This window comes from Trachypithecus francoisi, unplaced genomic scaffold (assembly GCF_009764315.1).
Source record: "Trachypithecus francoisi isolate TF-2019V2 unplaced genomic scaffold, Tfra_2.0 Lachesis_group20, whole genome shotgun sequence".
In the NCBI taxonomy this organism is placed as follows: Eukaryota; Metazoa; Chordata; class Mammalia; order Primates; family Cercopithecidae; genus Trachypithecus; species Trachypithecus francoisi.
Genome location: NW_022681466.1, coordinates 4546685 through 4569617, shown reverse-complemented (window position 1 = coordinate 4569617; position 22933 = coordinate 4546685). Strand labels below are relative to the sequence as shown.

Here is a 22933-nt window from a genome sequence, read left to right as displayed (position 1 = left end):
CATAGAAATGCTTTATTTTGTAACCCAGTACATACCAAATATATTTGTGAATAATTGAAAGAAAACTTCACAGAACAATATCCTTATGTCGCACACTTTGTTTTCCTTTTTTTTTTTTTTTTTTTAAGTGCTGGTTGTAACCCACCAATTTTATGCTGGTTTCACTCTCAATTTGAAAAATCCGGCCGGGCGCGGTGGCTCAAGCCTGTAATCCCAGCACTTTGGGAGGCTGAGACGGGCGGATCACGAGGTCAGGAGATCAAGACCATCCTGGCTAACACGGTGAAACCCCGTCTCTACTAAAAAATACAAAAACTAGTCGGGCGAGGGGGCGGGCGCCTGTAGTCCCAGCTACTCCGGAGACTGAGGCAGGAGAATGGTGTAAACCCGGGAGGCGGAGCTTGCAGTGAGCTGAGATCCGGCCACTGCACTCCAGCCTGGGCCACAGAGCGAGACTCCATCTCAAAAAAAAAAAAAAGAAAAATCCTGGTCCATCTATAGATTGTGTGACACTCCCTAAGCCTCCCCAGTAGTGAGAAAACTGGTCAGAATTGTCAGAAAATAGAAACCAAAGCATCAATAGTTTAAAACTATTGTGGGCCTGCTCAATGCAAGTGAATACAACTGAAGCAGCTTTAGAAGTTTAGAGGTAGTTAAGGTGAAACAATCTTCTCAAATTCATGTTGGCAATATCAGTACTTTTCAGTCTCCATTTTGAAGTTAAATGTAATTGAAGACCTTACGTGGTTTCGTAGTAGCATTCTTTTTTTTTTTTTTTTTGAGACAGAGTGTCACTCTGTCACCCAGGCTGGAGTGCAGTGGTGCCTTCTTGGCTCAGTGCAACCCCTGCCTCCCAGGTTCAAGCAATTCTCCTGCCTCAGCCTGTTGAGTAGCTGGGACTACAGGGATGCGACACCACGCCAAGCTAATTTTTAAATTTTTTGTAGATACGGGGTTTTGCCATGTCGGCCAGGCTGGTCTCGAACTCCTGGCCTCAAGTGGTATGCCTGCCTTGGCCTCCCAAAATGCTGGGATTACAGGCATGAGCCACCATGCCTGGCCCATGGTAGCATTCTTTTTTTTTTTTTTTTTTTTTGAGACAGAGTCTTGCTCTGTCGCCCAGGCTGGAGTGCAGTGGCACAATCTCAGCTCACTGCAAGCTCCGCCTCCTGGTTTCACACCATTCTCCTGCCTCAGCCTCCCAAGTAGTTGGGAGTACAGGCGCCCGCCACCACACCCTGCTAATTTTTGTATTTTTAGTAGAGACAGGGTTTCACAGGGTTTCACCGTGTTAGCCAGGATGGTCTCCATCTCCTGACCTCGTGAGCCGCTCTCCTTGGCCTCCCAAAGTGTTGGGATTCCAGGCGTGAGCCACCACACCTGGCCATGGTAGCATTCTTTAGCTATTTACTCATGATCAGTTCCTTCCTCAAAGGAAATTATTTTTGGTAGACACTTTAGAAAATAAATTTTAAAATAAAATAGGAGATCCAAATCCTAAATATTTTGTCATATATATCCTTCCAGATTGTTTTTGGTGTATATAAATGTATGTATACATTTGAGAAAAACAATTTAAGAATCAACTGATATACTATATACACTGTTTAGTATGAACTGAAATGATGTAAAAAATGATGCTAAAGACTTCGATGTTAGTGTATGTACATCTCTATGATCATTGCTAATGGCTGAATAGAATTTCATCATATATGTATATAATGGATGTAATGTAATTAAACTAATTTTTTATTGGACATTTAGGTCATTCTGGTTTTTAGCCATTATAAATAAGGCCCAGTAAACACTTTTTTTTTGAGACAGAGTCTCACTCTGTTGCCACGCTGGAGTGCAGTGGCATGATCTCGGCTCACTGCAACCTCTACCTCCCGGGTTCAAGTGATTCTCCTGCCTCAGCCTCCCAAGCAGCTGGGACTACAGGTGCGCACCACCACGCCCAGCTAATTTTTGTATTTTTAGTAGAGACAGGGTTTCACCATGTTGGCCAGGATGGTCTCAATCTCTTGACCTCGTGATCCGCCTGCCTCAGCCTCCCAAAATGCTGGCATTACAGGCATGAACCACCGCACCTGGCCACAATTTTTTAAATGAACTGGAAATTGCAAATCTACCTAACCCTGAAAAAAACAAAGTTTTGTACAGAAATCTTCCCTAATCTATTTAAAGAACTTTTGCCTTTTCTCAGAGTAGCATCACCCTTATGCTATTATAGTATGACATAGATATAATTTGAGATGAAAACTTGACTTACTAGAAACTGATTGTAGTTCTTGCCTTGATTTTCAGACAGTACCTGTATTGAGAAACAGTAAAGAAAACAGACTAAGAGGAAACAAAGCGTTCTGCGTGGTGGGTTTCTTATTGAGTGTAGTTACCTGTTTGTTAAATATTCGTGATTCGCAAGGTGCAAGTGGCCATTCTACGTTGTTATGCTAGGTTAGGAGAGGCCTTTGTAGAATACAATTTGTGTTTTTGACTTTGACTTCTTAAGCCTCTATGTAAATACAGTTGCAGCTGCTGCACATCCTGCTATCTGACTTCATCAGCCCAGCCCATTGTCATCCTTTCATGAGGTTTTTATTTTTTATCTTTTTTATTCTAGAAAGAGGGGTTGTCTCCTGCTACCTATAGGCAATGGGGTATGTGGCCATAGCTCCAATGGCCTCGGCACCATCACAAGTCTTGGTTTCAGTCTTGTTAATGATGGCAGCTTTGTGAACATTGCTTGTTTTCATTGTTTCAGATAAGTTATATGCATATTATTGGATGTAATTTTTGGTCAAAAAAGGGATAGAACTAGGATTTTAAAAATCACTTTAAAATATATATTTGTAAATAGCATTTTAATTTATACATTTTTATAATAAAAATAAATAACCACATTGCAAAGAAGTTAAAGTGTAGAAAAAACCAAGCAACTATAATCTTTCCGTTCTAACATAACTACTGTGATTTCATTCTTTCTTTCCAGTCTTTGTTTATATTTTTTGAGACAGTCTCATTCCGATTGCCTAGGCTGCAGTGCAGTGATGCAATCTTGGTTCACTGCCACCTCGACCTCCCAGGCTCAAGTTATTCTCCCACCTCAGCTTCCTGAGTAGTTGGGACTATAGGCGCGAGCCACCACACCCAGATAACTTTTTTGTTTTCTTTTTTTTGTGTGTTTTGTATTGTTTATGAGACGAAGTCTTGCTCTGTTGCTAGGCTGGGGTGCAGTGACATGATCTCGGCTCACTGCAACCTCTGCCTCCCGGGTTCAAGCAATTCTCCTGCCTCAGCCTTCCTAGTAGCTGGGACCACAGGTGCACACCACCATGTCCAGCTAGTTTTTGTATTTTTAATGAAGACGGGGTTTCACCATGTTGGCCAGGATGGCCTCGATCTCCGGACCTCGTGATCTGCCGGCCTCGGCCTCCCAAAGTGCTGGGTTTACAGGCATGAGCCACTGCACCTGGCCTTTTTTTTTTTTTTTTTTTGAGACAAAGTCTCACTTTTGTTGCCCAGGCTGGAGTGCAATGGCACGATCTCGGCTCACTGTAACCTCTGTCCCCCAGGTTCAAGTGATTCTCCTGCCTTGGCCTCCCTCATAGCTGGAATTACAGGTGCCCTCCACCATGCCCGGCTAATTTTTGTATTTTTAATAGAGATGAAGTTTCTCCGTGTTGGCCAAGCTGGTCTTAAACTCCTGACCTCAGGCATGAGCCACTGCACCCAGCCGATCTTTTTGTATTTTTAATGGAGATGGGGGTTTTGCCATGTTGGCCAGGTCTCGAACTCCTGCACTCAAGCAATCCACCTGCCTCAGCCTCCCTAAGTGCTGGGATTACAAGTGTGAGGCACTGCACCCGGCCTCCAGTCTTGTTTTTTTTATGTGTAAGACTTTACCTAGTTGTAACCAGTTATTTCAGAACCAATGTCTTTGCCTAAGGGAATATAAGTTTGGATGTATTAAAGGGCTAAGTTAAAAGAAAATATATGCTAGATATTAATTACTAGAATTCTTTCTCATGTGCTGAATACAATATTGTATTGAGTTGTAAATACAGAAAGGTACCACCAATTGAATTATCAGGGTTGTCATTTATTAGAAATGCAACAGTAAAATTGTAAAATAAGGCTGGGCATGGTGGCTCATGCCTGTAATCTCAGCACTTTGGGAGGCCAAGGCAGGAGGATTGCTTGAACTCAGGAGTTAGAGAGCAGCCTGAGCAAGATAGCGAGATCTTGTCTCTGCTAAAAAAAAAAAAAAAAAAAAAAAAAAAATGTACTGGGCATGGCGACGTACATATGTAGTACGAGCTGCTCAGGGGGCTGAGGTGGAACGATTGCTTGAGCCCAGGAGATTGAGGCTGCAGTGAGCTTGATCCACTGCACTCCAGCCTGTGTGACAGAGTGAGACCTTGTCTCCAAAAAAGATAAAATAAAATAAAATAAATTGTAAAATACCGTCATTCTGAAATGGGCCCTTCACATTACCCTCCCCTTTGAGAGTCCTAGTGGTGGAAGGCAGAAATTTCTGAAAGTGACTTTTTTTTAAAAACATGAACTGCAGAATGAAAGTGACTCTTATCAGGGATCTCCGAGTAGCCTCTCCAAGATGACCAAAACACCAAGTCCTGTTAGTTACATGAAAGAAAAAATTAGGCACGCTCATGTACACACATGTACATATGAACTGCAATAATGCCAACATAAGATAACTTGACCAGAAGTCTATTGTCCTTTCAGGGTCTGTCCTGCAGTTACAGAATACCATTTTGTGTCCATGATGATCACAAAATTGGCATAAGCTTTTAGTTTTTATCCTCACTCGTGCCCAGAAGCCATCTTATTTGTCACTTTTTATACCCTGTCCCAATGACTGATACATTCTCTTGGAGGCTGAGAACTTCCTTCTTTGGTTGGAAATAATTGAATGGATGGGAAAAGCAGGTAGAGAATATGTGTAAAAGAATTAGGATATAGTTGAAGGGATTTGGAGTTAGGGCCCGTGCTTGAACCTGGACCCATCCTCCTAGATCTGTGTATTAGGGACAGTAAATCCTGCTCAGCCTGACAGGGTGGCTGTGAGGAGAGGATGAGACGTCTTAGGAGAGCACACTTTATAAATTCCAAAGCCCAGTGTATGTCTTCATCCTCAAGCTGAACTGGAAAGGTACTCTTAATAGAGCACTGTACATGAAACCACAGTAAAGCTCTTAAACAAAACAGCCTGATTGTGACCCTGTTTCTTTCTTCTTCTTTCCAGTCTTCAGGCAGTGACAGTGGTGGGAGCAGCAGCAGCAGCAGCAGCAGCATCAACAGCCCGGACAGGGCCAGTGGGCCGGAAGGCAGCTTGAGCCAGACCATGGCTGGATCCAGCCCTAACACGCCTCAGCCCGTGCCCGAGCAGTCTGCGCTGTGCCAAGGCCTCTACTTCCACATCAACCAGACCCTGAGGGAGGCCCACTTCCACAGCCTACAGCACCGAGGGCGGCCTCTGACATGATGTGCCGGCAGTTTCTTGCCTTCTGTGAAGGGACAGCGCTGTGCAGATTTGATATTTCAACTTACAACTTGTTTTAAAAGAAAAATTGCACATGAAAAATGCCTGTTGGCTTTTCAGTCTATATTTGAAATAACAGGTTAACAGGCAGTTGTTTACTTGTGGTTTTGCTGCACTATTGCAATTTCAGAGAGGCTTTGAAGCGATTTTTTATAGGATTCTTTTGAGGGAGGGTATCAAATCTATGTCAAGGTAGTGGTTTGAGGAAAACTCATTCTGTGTGTTGAATCCATAGTATGTCCCATTCAGACTGATTTCCAAATCTGTCAACTAGAAACTCTACTTGATGTAAAGAGCCTTTTAAAAATGCGGGATCTTCAATTTTTTTTATTCAATAAACTAGTAAAGAGTATCTAGTTTCCATGAAAAAACATAAGTTTTTTTCCAAAATATAGGAAGCTTGATTCAGTCTTGCACTGAAATTAACTGCCATACTACCTCTCAGTATGTAGATGTTCTATTGAAAGTACTTTCTCCTGTGTAACAGGAGAATAATCAGATCCAATTCAGACTGTCAGTGAAGCACCCTCCCTAATAATAGTCTCTACTCTTTGTTATATATTTGTATTTCCAGGGAGAATGTCTTTTAGATTCTTGTATACCCAGATAACTTCTGTCACTATTCCTCCAGAGTCTGCACCTCAGACTTTAGTAGGAAACATGGCACAGTTCTGCAAGTGAAGTAATACGTTATGACTTTTTGTCCTACAAACTTGGTCAGTCAGCAGCTTATGTGATCTCATTGACAAGTCCACCTTGTAGTGTCAACAATTAAGGCGTTGTTGAATGCTAATAAAATGTAAGCTACCTGAACTGATGTCTAAAGCAACAAGTATTGTGAAATTATGGGACAAGGATTAACCTGATGCTTAAACGTAACCCCCAACAGTAAGTAGGGGGCCACATTCCATCAGTGAAACTGTAAAGATTGGTGTGGCTGAGAATCAGATGAGCAGAGGCATCTTTAGAAGAAATAATGTGGTAGTATTTATTTAGGGAGAGACAGACGTGTTGCCATGTTACTTAGTCATACTAGAGAGCCAGCCCAGTTTGAATAATGAAGGTGCAGACGTGTTGTCTTCTTCGCTGACGAGCTGTCTGAACAAGGAGCCAGGAATTGTCGGGTCACCAGCTGTGGAGCGTGCCGGTGGGACAACCTGCCATTGGATGTAGAGAAAAGTGCCTTAGAGTTGACCTGAGCCCTCCTGCCCACTCGCCCTCCACACGACGCCACTCAGAGTCCACACGGCACACACAGCGGAGCTGAGAAGCATGATGGCTCTAGTCAGAGGACTCTGCTGTCGGTCCAGATTTGACGAGGACACAGGGAACAGCATGAGCCTTTGTGACAAAACTAGAATTTGGAAATGAGGACTGTCCTGGGAAAAGGGTAGACAAAGGCACCTCTCTCCACAGCCTGCTAACATAATGTGGGCAGAACTGAAAGATCACTGCAGTGGAAACTGTTCTGGAAGAGGCTGCAACATAGCCCATGCTTACGGACTGGATGGTTTTTTGCAAGAGCTTTCTTTTTTTTAACTACCATCTCCCAACTTTTAAAGCCAGATACTTGATACGGATTTTAGATCTTAATGGGTTCGATGGTAGGGAATACGGAAAGGATACACTGCTAATATTGTGTCTAACAATAAAGCAAACGACTCGATGCTGTAAGAAGACAAGCTGTTTGAGCTTTCAAACACACGTGCACACAGCACAATTCAGAAATACCCAGGAGGACTCCTGCAGGCTTAACAGTTGGCATCCTACTGAAACGAAACGTGTATTAACAAGAAAATGTCAAACTTTTGGTGAAAGAACTTTTCTATTATTTCCCACCCAACTAAAAGGGAAGATAAAACCGTCATCATCAGAACAAAACAGATTTTTTCCAAACAAGTACAATGATGGTGCCGGGTTGGCAGTTAACTCTTTCACCCTACTAAATTCAAGAGATCATCTCCATCCTGTCCTGTATATTTTCTACATTTCTATTAAGAGGCTACTTGGTAGTGTCAGTGGGCATCTTTTACACCTTCTAGTAGCTCAAGCTAGTAAAACCTTGTACTTCTCTATTGCGCCGCCATTAAAAGCAGCATTAGTGCATTGTGTCATTCAGTTCTTTATCAGTTATTTAAAAGGGCGCTGATCATTGGGTTCCTCGGTGGGAGGTGGGGACCCATCCACGGATGAGCCTTTTGCTCTTGGCACCAACCTGGGCTTTTGTTTCGACGTTTCTGGTTGATTTAGCCTTTCGAGTGCTTGTCATGCTCAGTGGGAGAAGTCCAAACCTCCAAAACAAGAGGAAAGAATTTAGTAGCACAAACAGGCAGCTCTGGGGCCCAGTCGAGGCCTCTTCATTTATTTATTTATTTTTTTTTGAGACGGAGTCTCGCTCTGTCACCCAGGCTGGAGTGCAGTGGCGCGATCTCGGCTCACTGCCAGCTCCGCCTCCCGGGTTCACGCCATTCTCCTGCCTCAGGCTCCTGAGTGGCTGGGACTACAGGCGCCCGCCACCACGCCCGGCTAATTTTTTGTATTTTTAGTAGAGACGGGGTTTCACCGTGTTAGCCAGGATGGTCTCGACCTCCTGACCTCGTGATCCGCCCGCCTCCGCCTCCCAAAGTGCCCAGCAGAAGCCTCTTAGCAGCCTTTACCTGATCTGACTGGATGCTAGTGGCAGGATGTTATGGAGTTCTTGGGAGTTGAACGTACTGCTCCGGGGGGCGAGCTGATTCTCTGTACCAGTCACCAATCCAAACAGAACCTGGCAGACAAGAAGTGGAGCTCCATAAAATGCAGAGGTTTCATTGTGCAGGTAAAAGAAAGGTTAAAAAAAAAAAAAAAGTCACGAATCACTATCGTATCTCTAAGCATCATTTTGGGGAATGTTCTGAGTGTGTGAATGCTTCACGATTACTTTTCATCACTGCCCACAGGTCAGAATCTGAGAGGCAGGGAGTGTTTTATTCCTCTTTCTGATGCCTGGATAAAACTGTAATAATCCTTATTTACAACAAAAGGGGCCAAATCTTGGTTGCCTCAGTGTGTGAGATTTTATCTAATCGTCTTTCAGCCCTCGTAACTACACTCGGCTATTTGTGGCTTATCCCCCTCTCTATGCTGCATTCTGGAGTATTACGTGCTGGAGCAGGTTAATTTTGTCATTTCAGCCTGTGGCACTTGGTTCGCACGGAGCATGTTTTTGATTTGACTCACAGAAGTTCGCTGCACCAGGCGATGAAGGTTGCTGTTAAGGTGTGGTGTGAAAACGTCCAGGTCAAATGGATCAATGAGGGCTTCCAGGTGGTCAGTCACTTTCTCAATTCTGAGAAAAGGATTAGGATCATTACTGTCCACATTTTTTAGGATCAAAAACAATCATAATATCCTACTGCTGTAGAAATCTTAAGAGTTGGATTTTATTCTACGTAGTTGTTGGCTTAGTACATTTGTCACTGATGATAGTGCTTAAGTCACCCTCAAGAGTTTCAACCTGACGTCTAAGTGAAGCCCACCCCTTCCCCCTCTTCTGTCTATAAGAAGAGCACTAAGTGCTCAAATGATACTCAGCAGCTGCCAGGCTGACTCAGAAGAGAGAGGAATGAGAGTCCACCTATTTCACTTGACCATGGCATTCATCCAGCAGGCGGCCGTTATTTAACTTGCTGGTAATATGAGCACTTACTGTTCAAAACAAACACAAAGAATGTGCTGTATATAACAGGCTGACTCTGGTGGCTTCCCAGCAAAGGGACTATCTGCTTTTGGAAGAGACTGCCTTGACATAGCTCAGCAGAGGATACGACACCTGAAGTCTGGCTTGCTCCGGCCACTCTTCACCTCGTCAGCCTTGGCTGTCAGAACAATGTTGAGGTAACGCAGATCATAAAGCAGCTGCAGCGCTCGGTTCTGGGTGACTGGAAATGCACCTTCTTTCTGCAAATGAATTCCCGGTCCCCACCCATGAAGAGAGAGGACTTGTTGTTATGTGAGCGTAATAAACAGCTTCATGTTTTGGTTGAGTTTCAGCTTGCTCTTCAGAAGCAGATGGTTTTAATACTCATATGGTCAGTTTAATCTCACAACAACAAAACAAGTTATGTTAGAAACTTGATCTTAAAATTAAAAACTTAACAGCAGGGAAGAGAAATGGCCCTTAAAAAAGGCCTCAGATGCTGTAAATGGTGGTTCTAAAGGGGGAAAAAAAGGCTCTTTGCATGAAGGAGAAGTATTTCGAAGCAGCTCATTAGAGAAGACTTACTGAATTCTTTCCAAAATCAGGATTTGTTCCTTCTTGGGACTTTTTTTTTTTGAGATGGAGTCTCACCCTGTTGCCCAGGCTAGAGTGCAGTGGCACAATCTGGGCTCACTGCACCCTCCGCCTCCCAGGTTCAAGCGATTCTCCTGCCTCAGCCTCCTGAGTAGCTGGGACTACAGATGTACGCCACCATGCCCAGCTGATTTTTGCATTTTTAGTAGAGATGGGGTTTCACCATGTTGGCCAGGCGCATCTCGAACTACTGGCCTCAAGTGATCCACCTGCCTGGGCCTCCCAAAGTACTGGGATTACGGGTGTCAGTCACCGCGCCTGACATGCTCCTTCTTAAAAAACGTTACTGGCCAGGCATGGTGGCTTCTGCCCATAGTCCCAGCACTTTGGGAGGCCGAAACGAGAGACTTGCTTGCACCCAGGAGTTTGAGACCAGCCTGGGCAAAATCACAAAACCTGTCTCTACAAAAGATACAAAAATTAGGTGTGCTGGCGCATGCCTTGTGGTCCCAACTATTTAGGAGGCTGAGGTGGGAGAATCTCCTGAGCCTGGAAGGATGAGGTTGCAGTGAGCTGAGATGGCGCCCCTGCATTCCAGCCTGGGTGACAGAGTGAGATTTTGTCTCAAAAAAGAAAAAAAAAAAGTTACAAATGAAATGGGATTATACGCCAAGGGCAGAACGCTTCCTAGACAGTGAAAGTGGTGTGAAGGGTTGGGAGACAAGAACTCCCTGTAAGCGAGCACCTCTGTGTGTCACACTGTGTGGCAGGCAACCATTCTCTAACTCCCCACAGTCACCCCTGAGGTAGGTGTGCTGTGGCTGGGACGGGGAGGGGCTGTCTGCCTTTTACAAGTGAGGAAACCACTGAGCAGTTTATCTACAGGATCACATTTGGTCCTGAGGAAACAGAGATTAATGATTTGCCCGGAGCCGCCAGTGAACAAGTGGCAGCACTGAGGTTGGAAGCCAGGTCTTTTATTTTGAAGCTCTGATCCTTTTCATTGTGTTTTTGATTTTTTTGTTTTGTCTTTTTAAGAGACAGGGTCTTGCTTCGTCGCCCAGGCTGGAGTGCAGTGGTGCGATCATAGCTCACTGCAGCCTCGAACTCCCAAGCTAAAGCCATCCTCCCACCTCAGCCTCCCAAAGTTCTGGGTCTTGGTCTTTCCATCTGTGCTGAGCTGCCTTCTTAGCGAAGATCTGCTCGACTCTTTAGAATGGGTGTAAGTAAACTCACAGCGCTGGGGGCCACTCCTAAGATAGAGCATTTTGACAGGACCTGATGCCTGGGCTGGGTGATCCTTAACAGTCTGAGTCTTTGATGTGAATTGCTCAAACCCAAGACAAAAACTAAGGTTTTGTTTTGTTTAATTTGTGTTTTTAATGGGCAAACATTCAGACACCTACCTTAATCTGTGTTTCTTCGGAAAGTTTCTCATAGGCAGCTACTACTTGAACCATACAGCTTTTCAGCATCTCCTGTAATGTCACCTTTGGCAAGGCATGGCCTCCAACCCGATTAACTTCCTGGCATAAACTAAACAGGAAGGACTGTACATACCAGGATGGCTAAAAGAACAAAGAAATGTCACATTGCCAACTGCACCAATTAAATGACACACCGTGAAAGTGAACCCACTTAATCTTACAAGGCCTGTTTGCCAGGACTTTGGCCCCTCTCAGCAACACTTCTTATGGGCAGACTGTTGAGCAGACACAAGACCGCTGGTTAAGTGCAATTTGCTGTTACCCCCTCTGCGGTCTGAGACTGATCTAGCAGAGGTGCCTGTGTTTTATGCTGCTGATTTCACGGCAAGTAAGTGGTTCTCTAATTAGCACTGAGCCTATGCTACAACAGGAAAGAATGGTTAACTGACTTCTGGAACAGTCTGCCATTTACTTAGCCCTACATCTACTGTGCCCCATAGTAGAAAGTTACAGATGTTATTTTCAGCGATTCCTCAGTTGTATGTTGAATGATTTTCTAAAATCTTTCTTCTTTTCCACAGAGCAGTTATATTCCCTTTTTCAGCCCATGGTGCCTGCTGGGATGGGACCTGCTCACCTGTGCAGGGAGTCGGATCTTGGATGTGACGCTGCTGCCAGACTCTGCCTCCTCCTGAATTTCTAGCTCATCCCAGCTGGTGGCTGTGGCCAGGACTGAGCCAGCATCATCTAGAAGTAATGACTGGGTGAATCCATGAATCAAAACCTGGTAATAAAAGGCAAATATCCATACGAGCCACTCAGATCCTCTGTAGAGTTTCTTTAAAACAATCTGCGTAATCTTGAAAACAGCTCAAGCTACTGAAGTTGTAGGAACAGTGATGGTATCAGTCCTCTTTTGGCTAATTATCAATGATGTCAGCCCTGGGAATTTTGTTGCTAACTACCCTATAAATGTCATATGCCACTTCTTTTTTTTTGAGACAGGGTCTTGCTCTTCTCCCAGGCTGACTGCAGTGGCGCAATCACGGCTCACTGCAGCCTCGACCTCCTGGGCTCAGGCAATGCTCCTGCCTCAGCTTCCCAAGTAACTGGGACTCCAGGCATGTACTACCACACCAGAATAATTTCTGTACTTTTTGTAGAGAGGGGGTTTCATCATGTTGCCCAGGCTGGTCTTGAATTCCTGGGTTCACACAATCCACCCATCTCAGCCTCCCAAAGTGCTAGGATTACAAGTATGAGCCACCATGCCTGGCCCAAATACCACCTCTTAAGGTACAAGTGGAGACTACTGGGAATATGATATTTAGGTTAAAGAGAGGAAATACAGGCAGAAAGTCTTTCATTCTTCTCTGATGCAAGGAAAAAATGCAGCTTTTCTGTCTACAGAATCTAAGCTAAAAATGAATGAAAAAGTTTTTACTGAACTTTCTAGCAGAGATAAAATAACTATGAAATAAGAAATGTTTTGCCTTTACTGCTGAAGGAACTGATTGCGGTTGGCAAGACTGGAATATGACAAAAGTGAGACAAGACAGGGGTAAGAAGAAGTTACATCACTCACTTTCACAACTGCAGTGCTCCAGACCCGGTAGCCCATCACGCTCTGCTGGAGGAGTACTTCTTTAACCTCTTGCCACTTGGCCTGTGTAGGAATGATTTCCTGAGTTTTCACCTTTCCCTGTTTTCTCAGAGCCCGAAGCTCCCTTGCTGGTTTCTCTGAGCTCTCTGATTTTCCCAGGATGCACTGCTTCAGATGGGGGCACAGCTCTCCCAGGGACTGGCAGAGTCTGGCCATGAAAAGAACTGAGTGCAGCTTAGCACTGTTGAGGGCATCCTGTTGCCCTTGCACACCTTCTTCAATGCTCTGCAGCTCTGCCCGGATGCAGTCCACGATGTGCTTGATGCATGCCACGGACTGAGTCCGCAGCATCTCCTGCACAGTCCCTGCGTCTGCGTATCTGTCAAAAGCAGAGCTCTTGGCCTGTGTGGGAGAAACGTCCTTGGGCAGTGATGCGTCATCAGAGGGGAGGTAAGCCAGGAGGTCATCTAGTTTAACCTTCAGCTTAGAATCCAGGGCAGAACAGAAGTTCTGTACACAAGGGCTAATGGCTTGTGCTTTCATGGAGAGGCCGCTACTGGCAAACTGACCCCGGTTTGCCACGTTGACCCAGGCTGCGTCGGAAGGCAGGTCATTAGGACTCTCGGACCAGAGGAAGAGCGACATGTTGTACTCAAAGTGGATGTGCTTATTTGAAGGGGAGTTGCTGGTGCTGCTTTCAAGTTCCTGCAAAGCTGAAACCAGGAGCTCCTTGGAGCTACTGGAGATAGAGTCAAAGCCTTCCTTTGTCAGAGTCTGAAAGAGAATGACAGAAGAGTTCTAATCACAGTGCCTTTAAGGACACTTCAAAACAAGGGTACCAAATGGTAATTTATCCTAGCATTCAGAAGGTTCACCATCTTCAGAAAGATGGCATGGTGTTGGCAGAGAATAAAACCATTATTGATGAACATGGGCCCATTCCCGACCAAGTGACAGAGGCCTGGTGTATTTTCAGCTCTAGACTCTGTATCTGTTACTAAGCAGGAAAAGAATATACTTGGGAAGTGACAGAAGTCTCGCAAGACTGTCAAAATACCACTAGGATTGGCCATAAAACAGGTAGACCATGTGACTGTCCAGCTCACCTGTAATCGGTCAAGGAACAGTTGCTGCATCATATCTTCCCAGAACAAAAGTGGCTTCTCCAGAAGCCGCCGACACAGCACATCCCAGCTGTGATTGGTGGACTCATTGGTGAGTAACTCCCACATAGCGTCCCGGATTCCCGCGAGGCCCTTCATGCTCTTCACGTACATAAGCAGGTTGGTGACCCCATTTTTAATGTCTTCATTACACCTGCAACAGAATCGTTTTCTTTGGGCTCCATCAGAGGCATGGTGTTCACATCTTTATTAAGAAAAACATCAGAATCCCATTTGACAATCTCTTATCTGAGTTCCAATAGATAAATACCTATGTGTCTCAGGACTGATAGATCTGTAGCAACACAGAGCCTTTAGGCTGGGTTGGGGCATGCAGTCTGTTGCCCGCACCAGACCTACCCTTGCTTCCCCGAGGATATAAGGAAGTCTGGACTCTGTGGAATGGCTTAAAAAACCAATGCATTAAGTAAAAACAGGAGTTGCAGAACTTTCACATAAAGAGAATTTAAAACTCCCACATAACCTTTTGAAAGACAAATTCCTTCTTGGTTCTCCCCTGGTGGGTGCTGAATGACCTCAAAGGTGGCAATGGGCCACAGAGGAAGTGGCTGATGGGCAGCACGCCATCCAGGACAGGCTTTCTGCACATACCTTGCTGACCCTCGTAATGCTCCGTACAAGGCTGCACGGGTAGTTCCTGCCAGCGGCAGGGAAGCTCTTTCTGGCTACTTACATGTGGATCCATTTCTGCAGTGTGTCTTTCAGGTATTCCTGGCTGATGGGATGTGCAAGAGTTCGGAGTGTTGGCTGGAACTCGACGATGGACGTCGGCAGGTGTTTAAACCAGCTGCAGAGTTTCATCTCTTCCTGCAGGACACCAGTGCCCTTTCCTAAAGAGAAGGCCAAGTAAGAGGCCATCTAGGCCACCCTTTAAAGTACACATTAAAACAGGGAGTTAGGTCGGTTACAGTGGCTCATGCCTATAATCCTAGCACTTTGGGAGGCTGAGGCAGGTGGAGTGCTTGAGCCCAGGAATTCAAGACCAGCCTGGGCAATACAGTGAAACCTCACCTCTACAGAAAGGAAACAAAATTAGCCAGGCGTCATGGTGCACACCTGTAGTTGCAGCTACTTGGAAGGCTGAGGTAGGAGGATCACTTGAGCCCAGGAGGTCGAGGCTGCAGTGACCCCTGATCGTGCCACTACAGTCCAGCCTGGGCAACAAAGCGAGACCCTATCTCCAAAAAAATAAATAAATAAAAGATGGACTTAGAAGGGATTTCCAAAACTCATCAAGTTTTCCTGTGGAAGGTCAAACTGGACTTCTGAAATACAAGGAAAGAGAAAGTACAGGACACGTGTGAGCTCCCATCAGGGAGTGTGGCAGCCACCCCACAACTCTGGTCATTCTGTTGGTTGAGAAGAATGGCAAAGATCAGGAAGAAAAAAAACAGGGATCCAAAGAGTAGAAAGAAGAAATGAGTGCTGTGCAGTCCTGGGTTTTGTTTTGTTTTGTTTTGTTTCTGGGGGTTTTCAAAGTAGAACTTAAGTTGTCAAAAAAGTAAAAGGTAATGGCTTCCCTTTCCTCTCAATCTTCCTACCTCCCTTAAAGATGGAAGGAAAGAATCGATGACTGCTTATTCTGATTAACTGAGTCGTTCATAGCTCTTCAGAGGTGACCTGTCAAGAAGGGGACAGGCCTGCACTGTGCAACTCTGGGAGGCCTCATTCACTGTGTTCTGAGTATAAGGCACGCTCCGGAGTTTGAAACCCAGGGCCCTCCCAAGGCCCCTTGTACTGCTTTCTAAAGCCATGACAAGTCAGCCAGTACCCACCCTTCCTGAGTGGGATGAGGTACTAAATGTGAGCATGTAGAGGGAAAGTGAAGCATAAGGAGGTGGAGTTGAAAGATAAAGTGAGCTAAGATGAGGCGACAATAAGCACCTCTCTCTGGAAACAGCCACTTGGCCACCACCACACTCTTCTGTTTCCTTTCTACCTTTGGCTGTATCTCCTTTGTCAATGTTGCTGACACCTCCATTTGACCTTGGATTGCTGGAGTTCCATAAGGCAGAGTCCTCTGTCATCGCTTCTTACTGATGACATCATCCATTCCCACAGCTTGAAATAACAGCCACATGCAGATGCACAACAGTGTGTCTCCAACCAGACCTCCCAGCGATCTGTTCTGGACTCTCAGGCACCTGCCCACTTCACAGTCCCATTCCAAGGCCCCAGGCATCACCAATGCAACGTTTTCTCTCTTTCCTTTTTTTTTTTAAGACAGGTTCTCGCTCTGTCATCCAGGCAGCAATGCAGTGGCACAGTCACTGCTCACTTCAGCCTCAACCTCCCTGGCTCAAACGATCCTTCTGCCTCAGCCTCCCAAATAGCTGGGACCACAAGGGCATGCCAGCACACCCAGCAAATGCTTATCTTTTATAGAGATGGCGTCTCACTATGCTGCCCAGGCTGATCTCCAACTCCTGGACTACCTAGGCTTCCAAAGTGCTGGGATAATAGATGTAAGCCACAGCACTGGGCCATTGCAAAGTGAACCCGTCATCAGCCGCTTCCAACCAGCTCCTTTTCTAGTTAACTTGGTCACCTCCCTTCTCACATCCTTATAGCCAATCTGTCACCACAGCCTCTCCTCCTACACAGATGTCCGAGCTGTGCAATTAGCTTCGTCTCTACTGTTCCTTCGTAACCCAAGCTCCAGCAGCTGACACCTGGATGGTGGCAACAGCCTCCTAAGTGAGCTCTCAGCATCCGTTCTAGCCCCAAGGGGATCTATTGCCACCTAAAAGCCAAATGCATTTATTTCATTTCAGTTGAGATAAATGCTACCAAATAAAACTATAGGATGCATGGGCACATATAACACAGGGTCCACACCAAGCCTGGAAGGTCCCAGGAGGCTTCCATTGTTCTTTGGATAAAGTCTAAATGCCCTAGCCTAGCTCACAAGGCTGGGCATTATCTGGCCCCTGGCCCCACCTCCAGTCTCTGCTCAAACAGCTCTCCCCCTTACCCAGTACCTCTGAGCCTCACTGGCTGTTATAGTTTCTCCTCGCCTCAGGATCTTTGCACATCCTCTTCCCTTTGCCTGGAAGCCTGTTCCTTGCCTTTTTCACCTAAGTGACTTCCACTCAACCTTCAGCTTTCAGGTTAAAGGCTTCTCCAGGGAAACCTTCTCTGACCTTGGTGAGTTCCTTCCATTCAATGTTCCCAAGGCAACTTGTACTTAGTCTTTCTAGCAATGACCAATATTGACACTAAATGGATATTCACATATTTGTGAGTCTGATACCTGCTTCTACCACTCAACTGTGGCCTCGATGAAGGAAGGGTCTCTATTTGTCCAGTTCACTGCTCCATCCCCAGGGCCTAGCATGGTGGCTGGCACACGGTAGATGCTGAGCAAATTATCAGTTGAGTGAACCAGAATTTACAAAGCTTAGCTAAGAGCTCACCGGCAGGGTGCTGGCCTGTGATGGTCTCCAGAGTAGAGAAGAGCAAGCCACATGGCAGGGCTGGATCTGGCAGCAGTCCTTCTGGCAAAGTGTAGAAAAGGGCATGAGCTTGCTTCAGAGTGGTGGCCAGCAACTCCACTAATGAGCAAATCTGAGCCTTGATACCAGCACCTAAAAGAAGAAACCATCCTCTTTGATTACCTTTCCCAAAGTGAAAGACACGAGGATGCCCTGGAGGCTTCGGTCTCCTGCAGCTCACCCTTCTCCATCCCATGTTTAAGGACCAAATGTTGGCCAGAAGCCACACCCACCATGGTGTGGCTGGTTGAGAAGTTTCTGAATAGTTGCCTTTCTGGCCAGCAGGAAGTCTGTGAGGGCTTGGCGAGGAGAACTCTCTTCTAACAGCATTATAGAGCACAGGGCCTCGGCCACAGCTTGGTCAGACACGGCTTGGCATTTGAGCAACATCTTGCTTTCATGCAGAATAGTTGACCTAAAAAAATGATGACAAAGGTCACCAGGATATTTTTCACATCTTGGGTAAAGAGCTTTGGTACATCAGGAAAGAAGACAAACTCCATAAACCTGTAGTGTGAATCTTGGCCACCACCAGAGAAGCTCTTTACGCTGGATCCACTTACCGGAAGTGGCTGGCAGCTGCCACCTGCCGGATGAGTATAGGAAACCGGGAGAGGACGGGACTGTATCGGGAACTAGAAGAATCCAGCTGGAGCAGGTTGTGAAGGTGGCAGCAGAGCAGGTAGAGCTGTGTGGCATGGAGATACTGAGAGGCTTCCATCGAGCTCCAGATCTTCTCAGGAATTTCTAAGAGTAGCTTGATCTGGGCAGCCATGCTGTAGAACTTCTCCTGGGATGGCTGCTGTGGCTGCAGGGGAAGGCACAGAACTAAACCAGAAGAACGAACAAAAGCAATCTCAGTGTTCTGTAGGCTTGGGAAGAAATCTGGGGGTATTTAAGGATACAAAACTTCTATTAAGCTGGATTCAGTGCAACTCAGCAAGTCATCAAAGCCCAGTGTAGAAGAGTTGCCGGAGTCAGGAGTGTTGTAAGGGCCCATAGTTTTTCCTACACACGCATGCATTTTTGCTCAGCCCCATGGAGAGGTAAACTTTCATCTCACCATCTGGTTATCAGTGATCCTCTTGATGCCTCGATGGCATGAAGCCCTGTGGACTACTTCTCATGTGAGCTTTCTCCATCCTTTTCTGATGTTCAGCCTTCCTACTTTTTCTTCTGTTTTTTGGGGGGGCATCATGGACTTCTTTGCTGACTGTTCCTCTTCACCAAGGAAGGTACTGACTGCACCAAGCCACCATCTGGTTCGGTCTTTAGGCCTCTACTCATCTCAGTCTATCCTTACTTCAGGATTTTCTCTCTCTCAAACAACCCCCTCATGAACAGCGTATTAGTCCATTCTCACACTGCTATAAAGAAATACCTGAGGCCAGGCATGGTGGCTCATGCCTGTAATCCCAGCACTTTGTGAGGCCGAGGTGGGCAGATCACTTGAGGTTAGGAGTTTGAGACCAGCCTGGCCAACATGGTGAAACCCTGTCTCCACTAAAAATACAAAAATTAGCTGGGCATAGTGGTGCACACCTGTAATCCCAGCTACTTGAGAAGCTGAGGCAGGAGAATTGCTTGAACCTGGGAGGCAGAGGCTGCAGTTGAGCCGAGAATGCGCAATTACACCCCAGCCTGGGCAACAGAGCGAGGCTCTGTCAAAGGAAGGAAGGAAGGAAAGGAGGGAGGGAGGGAGGAAGGAACCCAAGACTGGGTAATTTATAAAGAAGAGGAGTTTAGTTGGCCCTCGGTTCCACAGGCTGTACAGGAAGCACGGTTGGGGAGGCCTCAGGAAACTTACGATCATGGCAGAAGGGAAAGCAGGCACGTCTTACATGGCGCAAGCAGGAAGAAGGTGGGAGGATGTGCCATACACTGTCAAGCAACCAGATCTCATGAGAACTCTATCATGAGACAGGACCAAAGAGGGAAATCCCTCTCCATGATCCAACCACCTCCCACCAGGCCCCACCTCCAACACTGGGGATTATAATTCAACATGAGATGTGGGCAGGACACAAATCCAAACCACAGCAAATGGATTAGTGCCTCATAAAAGGGCTGGAGGCAACTTTTAGGCTCTTCTACTTTCCCCCACATGAGGATGCAGCAAGAAGGCCCTCACCAGACATCAAAGGCCAGTGCCTTGATCTTGGACCCAGAACTGCAAAAAATACACTTGTATTATAAATTGCCCAATCTCAGGTATTTTGTTATAGCAGCACAAATGGACTAAGAAACCTAAATTCCAAATTTCATCATGCCCTTAAGGTCCCTCCTTACTAAGAATTACCCAAGTCTAAACTGACTTCCTTTAGAACTCCTAGGGTAAATATACACAATTATTTTGGGAATCAAACATCCTAGGTTCCAATGATTCTCCTGCCTCAGTCTCCTGCGTAGCTGGGATTACAGGTGTGTGTCACCATGCCTGGCTAATTTTTGTATTTTTAGTAGAGACAGGGTTTTACCATGTTGGCCAGGCTGGTCTTGAACTCCTGATCTCAAGGGATCCACCACACCCAGCCTTTTTTTTTTTTTTTTTTTTTTGAGACAGCGTCTCACTTTGTTGCCCAGGCTGGAGTGCAGTGGTGCGATCATGGCTCACCGCAGCCTGGACCTCTTGGGCTCGAGAGATCTTCCCACTTCAGCCTCCCAAGTAGCTGGGACCACAGGCATGTGCCACCATGCCTGCTCATTTTTTGGTATTTTTTGTAGAGATGGGATTTCACCATGTTGCCCAGGCTGGTTTCAAACTCCTGTGATCAAGTGATCCACCTGCCTTGGCCTCCCAAAGTGCTGGCATGAGCCACAGTGCCTGACCTGTTGTTCTAAATTTTTTTACATTTTTTCTTGTCAAGTTTCCATGGATTTATTTCCTCGACCAGACTGTAAGCTCCTTCAGAGCAGGAATTGGGGGACTTCTGTTTCTTTGTCATGTGAACGAAGAAGACACTCAAATTTTCATGAGGTTGACCCAGAATAAATCAGATATAACATCTATGAAAATCAATACATTTGTAAAATCAGGCAGAATTCAAGTTAGCGTTTTCATAAACCTTGAAGCATGACTCAGTTACAGCAAAGGCTGGCCACCTAAGGGGACACGTGTACTAAATGTTAGCTTTGGGGGGTATGAGGTCACTCATTTAAAAAAATCTGCAACTTCCTATAGTTCTATTGTGTCAATACAGTCTACTGACCAGGATTTCCGTAAAGCTCAAGTAGCATGAAAAAGTTCCAAATTGGAGTTAGACTGTACTTTTCAATTTCTTCTTCTGTGTCCCAGTAAGTTCTCCCAGGCTGTTAAAAACAACTTCCCTGTTTACCTTTTTCACCCTCCATACCCTTTCACTTCGTTCATTGCTAGGTCTATATTCTTTAAGGGGCCGGGTGCAGTGGCTCTCGCGCCTGTAATCCCAGCACTTTGGGAGGCCGAGGCAGGTGGATCACATGAGGTTAGGTGTTGGAGACCAGCCTGGCCAACACAATGAAACCCCGTCTCTACTGAAAATACAACAATTAGTCAGGCGTGGTGGCAGGTGCCTGTAATCCCAGCTATGCGGGTGGCTGAGGCAGGAGAATCGCTTGAACCCAGGAGGCAGAGGTTGCAGTGAGCTGAGATGGCACACTGCACTCCAGCCTGGGCGACAGAGACAGACTGTCTCAAAAATAAATATAAATAAATAAATAAAAATATTCTTTAGGAATGCAAGCGGCAGTTCCAATATGAGGAGGTGTTTGTTTACCTCCCATCCTTCCTCATCGTATCTTATCAATAGCGTTTGCGGGTAAGAACACGGGATAAGGATAACCTGAATGAAAAAAGCCTTAGTTCTTAAAATGAAAATGTTCAGCTATTAAAAGGTAAGGGCCGGGTGTGGTGGCTCATGACTGTAATCCCAGCACTTTGGGAGACCCAGTCACATACATAGATAAAGGTAAGGGCTTGACGGTTGGTACTACCCTCAACAACTCCCAAAGGGTGGAAGAGCTATTTGGGATTGTGGAAGTTATTTTTGTGGGGGGATAAGGGGAAGGTTGGGAAGAAATGACTTGGAGGGCAGGTGTCAACATAGGGGAGAAATCTGAGAAAAACAATGTCAGGACATGTTATATAGGGGAGAGCTGAACCATCAAGACAGAGACCCCTGGCGTTTTCCGCTGAAATTGAAAGGAGCCCAGTGAGGTGTGGGAATCAAGGCCCGGAAGTCGGGGGAAGCGCCTGAAGAAACTGCTGAATGGCATTTCCAGAACGGATCAGCAGCCGCATCTGTGCAAGGAAGGCTGACGTTGTCCCCTGACGGGGGCCCAAAGGGTGAGGGGCGGGTAAGCTTCTCCTGGCTAAGGAAGGTGAGGACTCGCGGGGTCTGGAACTGATCGGCGGGGGGCGGGGTTGACCTGCAAGGCCAGGGGCTCCGGGACCCGCCTGCAGGGCCGCAGGGAGGGAACACGGGGACTGACCTGCGGGGCCCGCGGTGGCCGGGGTGCGGCCGAGCCGGCCTGGCGGAAGCGGGCGCAGTACTGGTCAGTGGCCTTCACGGCGTCCACCAGCCCCACGGCGCAGCGGCGCATCTGGCCGATGGTGTCGGCCGCCTCGATCAGGTCGCGGTACCGTTCGCCCACCATCTGCCGCAGCTCCTCCTTCTTGTGCTCGATCTCGGCCCGAACCTGGCGCTCCAGCCCGCGGATCTCCTCCGCTCCATGCGTCTCGAAAAGAGCCGCAGGGTCGCGCAGATCCAGCCGCTTCAGCGCGGGTGAGGCTGCAGCGGCCGCCATACTGCACTCGTCAGCCCCGGGCGAGCCACTTACTCCTTTTTAGTCCCGCCCCGCCGCCATCTTGGTTGGGGGCGGAAGCGCTTCCGCCCCGCCGGGGGCCATGTTTGCTTCCCGAAGGGGCGGGGGACAGACGAGGGGTGGGGCCGGGCCTGCGCGGGGTTTTCTTAAAGGGAGCTGGAGGGGAGGGGAGGTCGCCAGGGAGGTGAGGTTGCCAAGTTGGCTGCGATCCTGGGGCTGAGGTCTTCCCTTTCCCTTAGGAGCAGAGCTCCTCTGTGGAGTTAAGGGTCGGGATCGGGCCCCGCGGACTGACGGCACTGGCGCAGCCGCAGCCGCTGCTCTTCACGCCGCCTGGCGCCCGCGAGCAGACTCGGGCGCGCTCGCAGCCGCTTGGGCTCGGATCGTACTCCGCGTGCAGTTTTAGGAAGAGGGACATCCGCGCCCCTCGCTTCTTCCCCGGGAAGAGCTATCTCGCCGCCCCTGAAGGGGTTCTGAGCCCTTGTTTGGCGTCTGCTTTTCCTCTACTGTTGATTCGTTTGGGGGTTTTTCATTTCGTTTAAAATCGACGTTTAGCCCCTGAAGACGTTTTCCCTGCGAGAGCCTG

The 22933-nt window shown here is 46.9% G+C and overlaps 2 protein-coding genes and 1 long non-coding RNA gene across 7 annotated transcripts in view; 2 read left to right on the top strand and 1 right to left on the bottom strand.

The window, feature by feature from the left end:
• Positions 1–7680, top strand: part of FAM104A (family with sequence similarity 104 member A) — a 23262-nt gene extending 15582 nt beyond the window's left edge. For 2 of the 4 annotated variants that reach the window (XM_033182012.1, XM_033182014.1), the window contains exons 3-4: positions 2308–2370; positions 5270–7680. In XM_033182012.1, the coding sequence (XP_033037903.1) occupies positions 2308–2370; positions 5270–5509 (303 nt within the window). In that variant the 3' untranslated portion in view covers positions 5510–7680. The remainder of the gene's footprint in view (positions 1–2307; positions 2371–5269) is intronic. The other 2 variants (XM_033182013.1, XM_033182015.1) reach the window with 2 other exon arrangements.
• On the bottom strand, positions 6530–22933 carry COG1 (component of oligomeric golgi complex 1). 2 transcript variants are annotated; one of them, XM_033181997.1, is made up of 14 exons: positions 22018–22933; positions 18111–18355; positions 17781–17962; positions 17470–17640; positions 14727–14883; positions 13976–14186; positions 12852–13643; positions 11904–12050; positions 11246–11407; positions 9378–9505; positions 8786–8894; positions 8224–8333; positions 7782–7857; positions 6530–6723 (listed from the first exon to the last, which is right to left on the bottom strand). In XM_033181997.1, the coding sequence occupies exons 1-14, from the start codon at positions 22330–22332 to the stop codon at positions 6586–6588; spliced, it is 2943 nt and encodes a 980-aa protein (XP_033037888.1). In that variant the 5' UTR covers positions 22333–22933; the 3' UTR covers positions 6530–6585. The 2 variants fall into 2 exon arrangements, with proteins under 2 accessions (XP_033037888.1, XP_033037889.1); XM_033181998.1 differs by having other exon boundaries at positions 18111–18375; positions 22018–22349.
• LOC117066620 overlaps positions 21216–22933 on the top strand; it is a 100206-nt gene continuing 98488 nt past the window's right edge. Inside the window, exon 1 of the long non-coding RNA XR_004430412.1 lies at positions 21216–21906. This is a non-coding gene — a long non-coding RNA (uncharacterized LOC117066620). The remainder of the gene's footprint in view (positions 21907–22933) is intronic.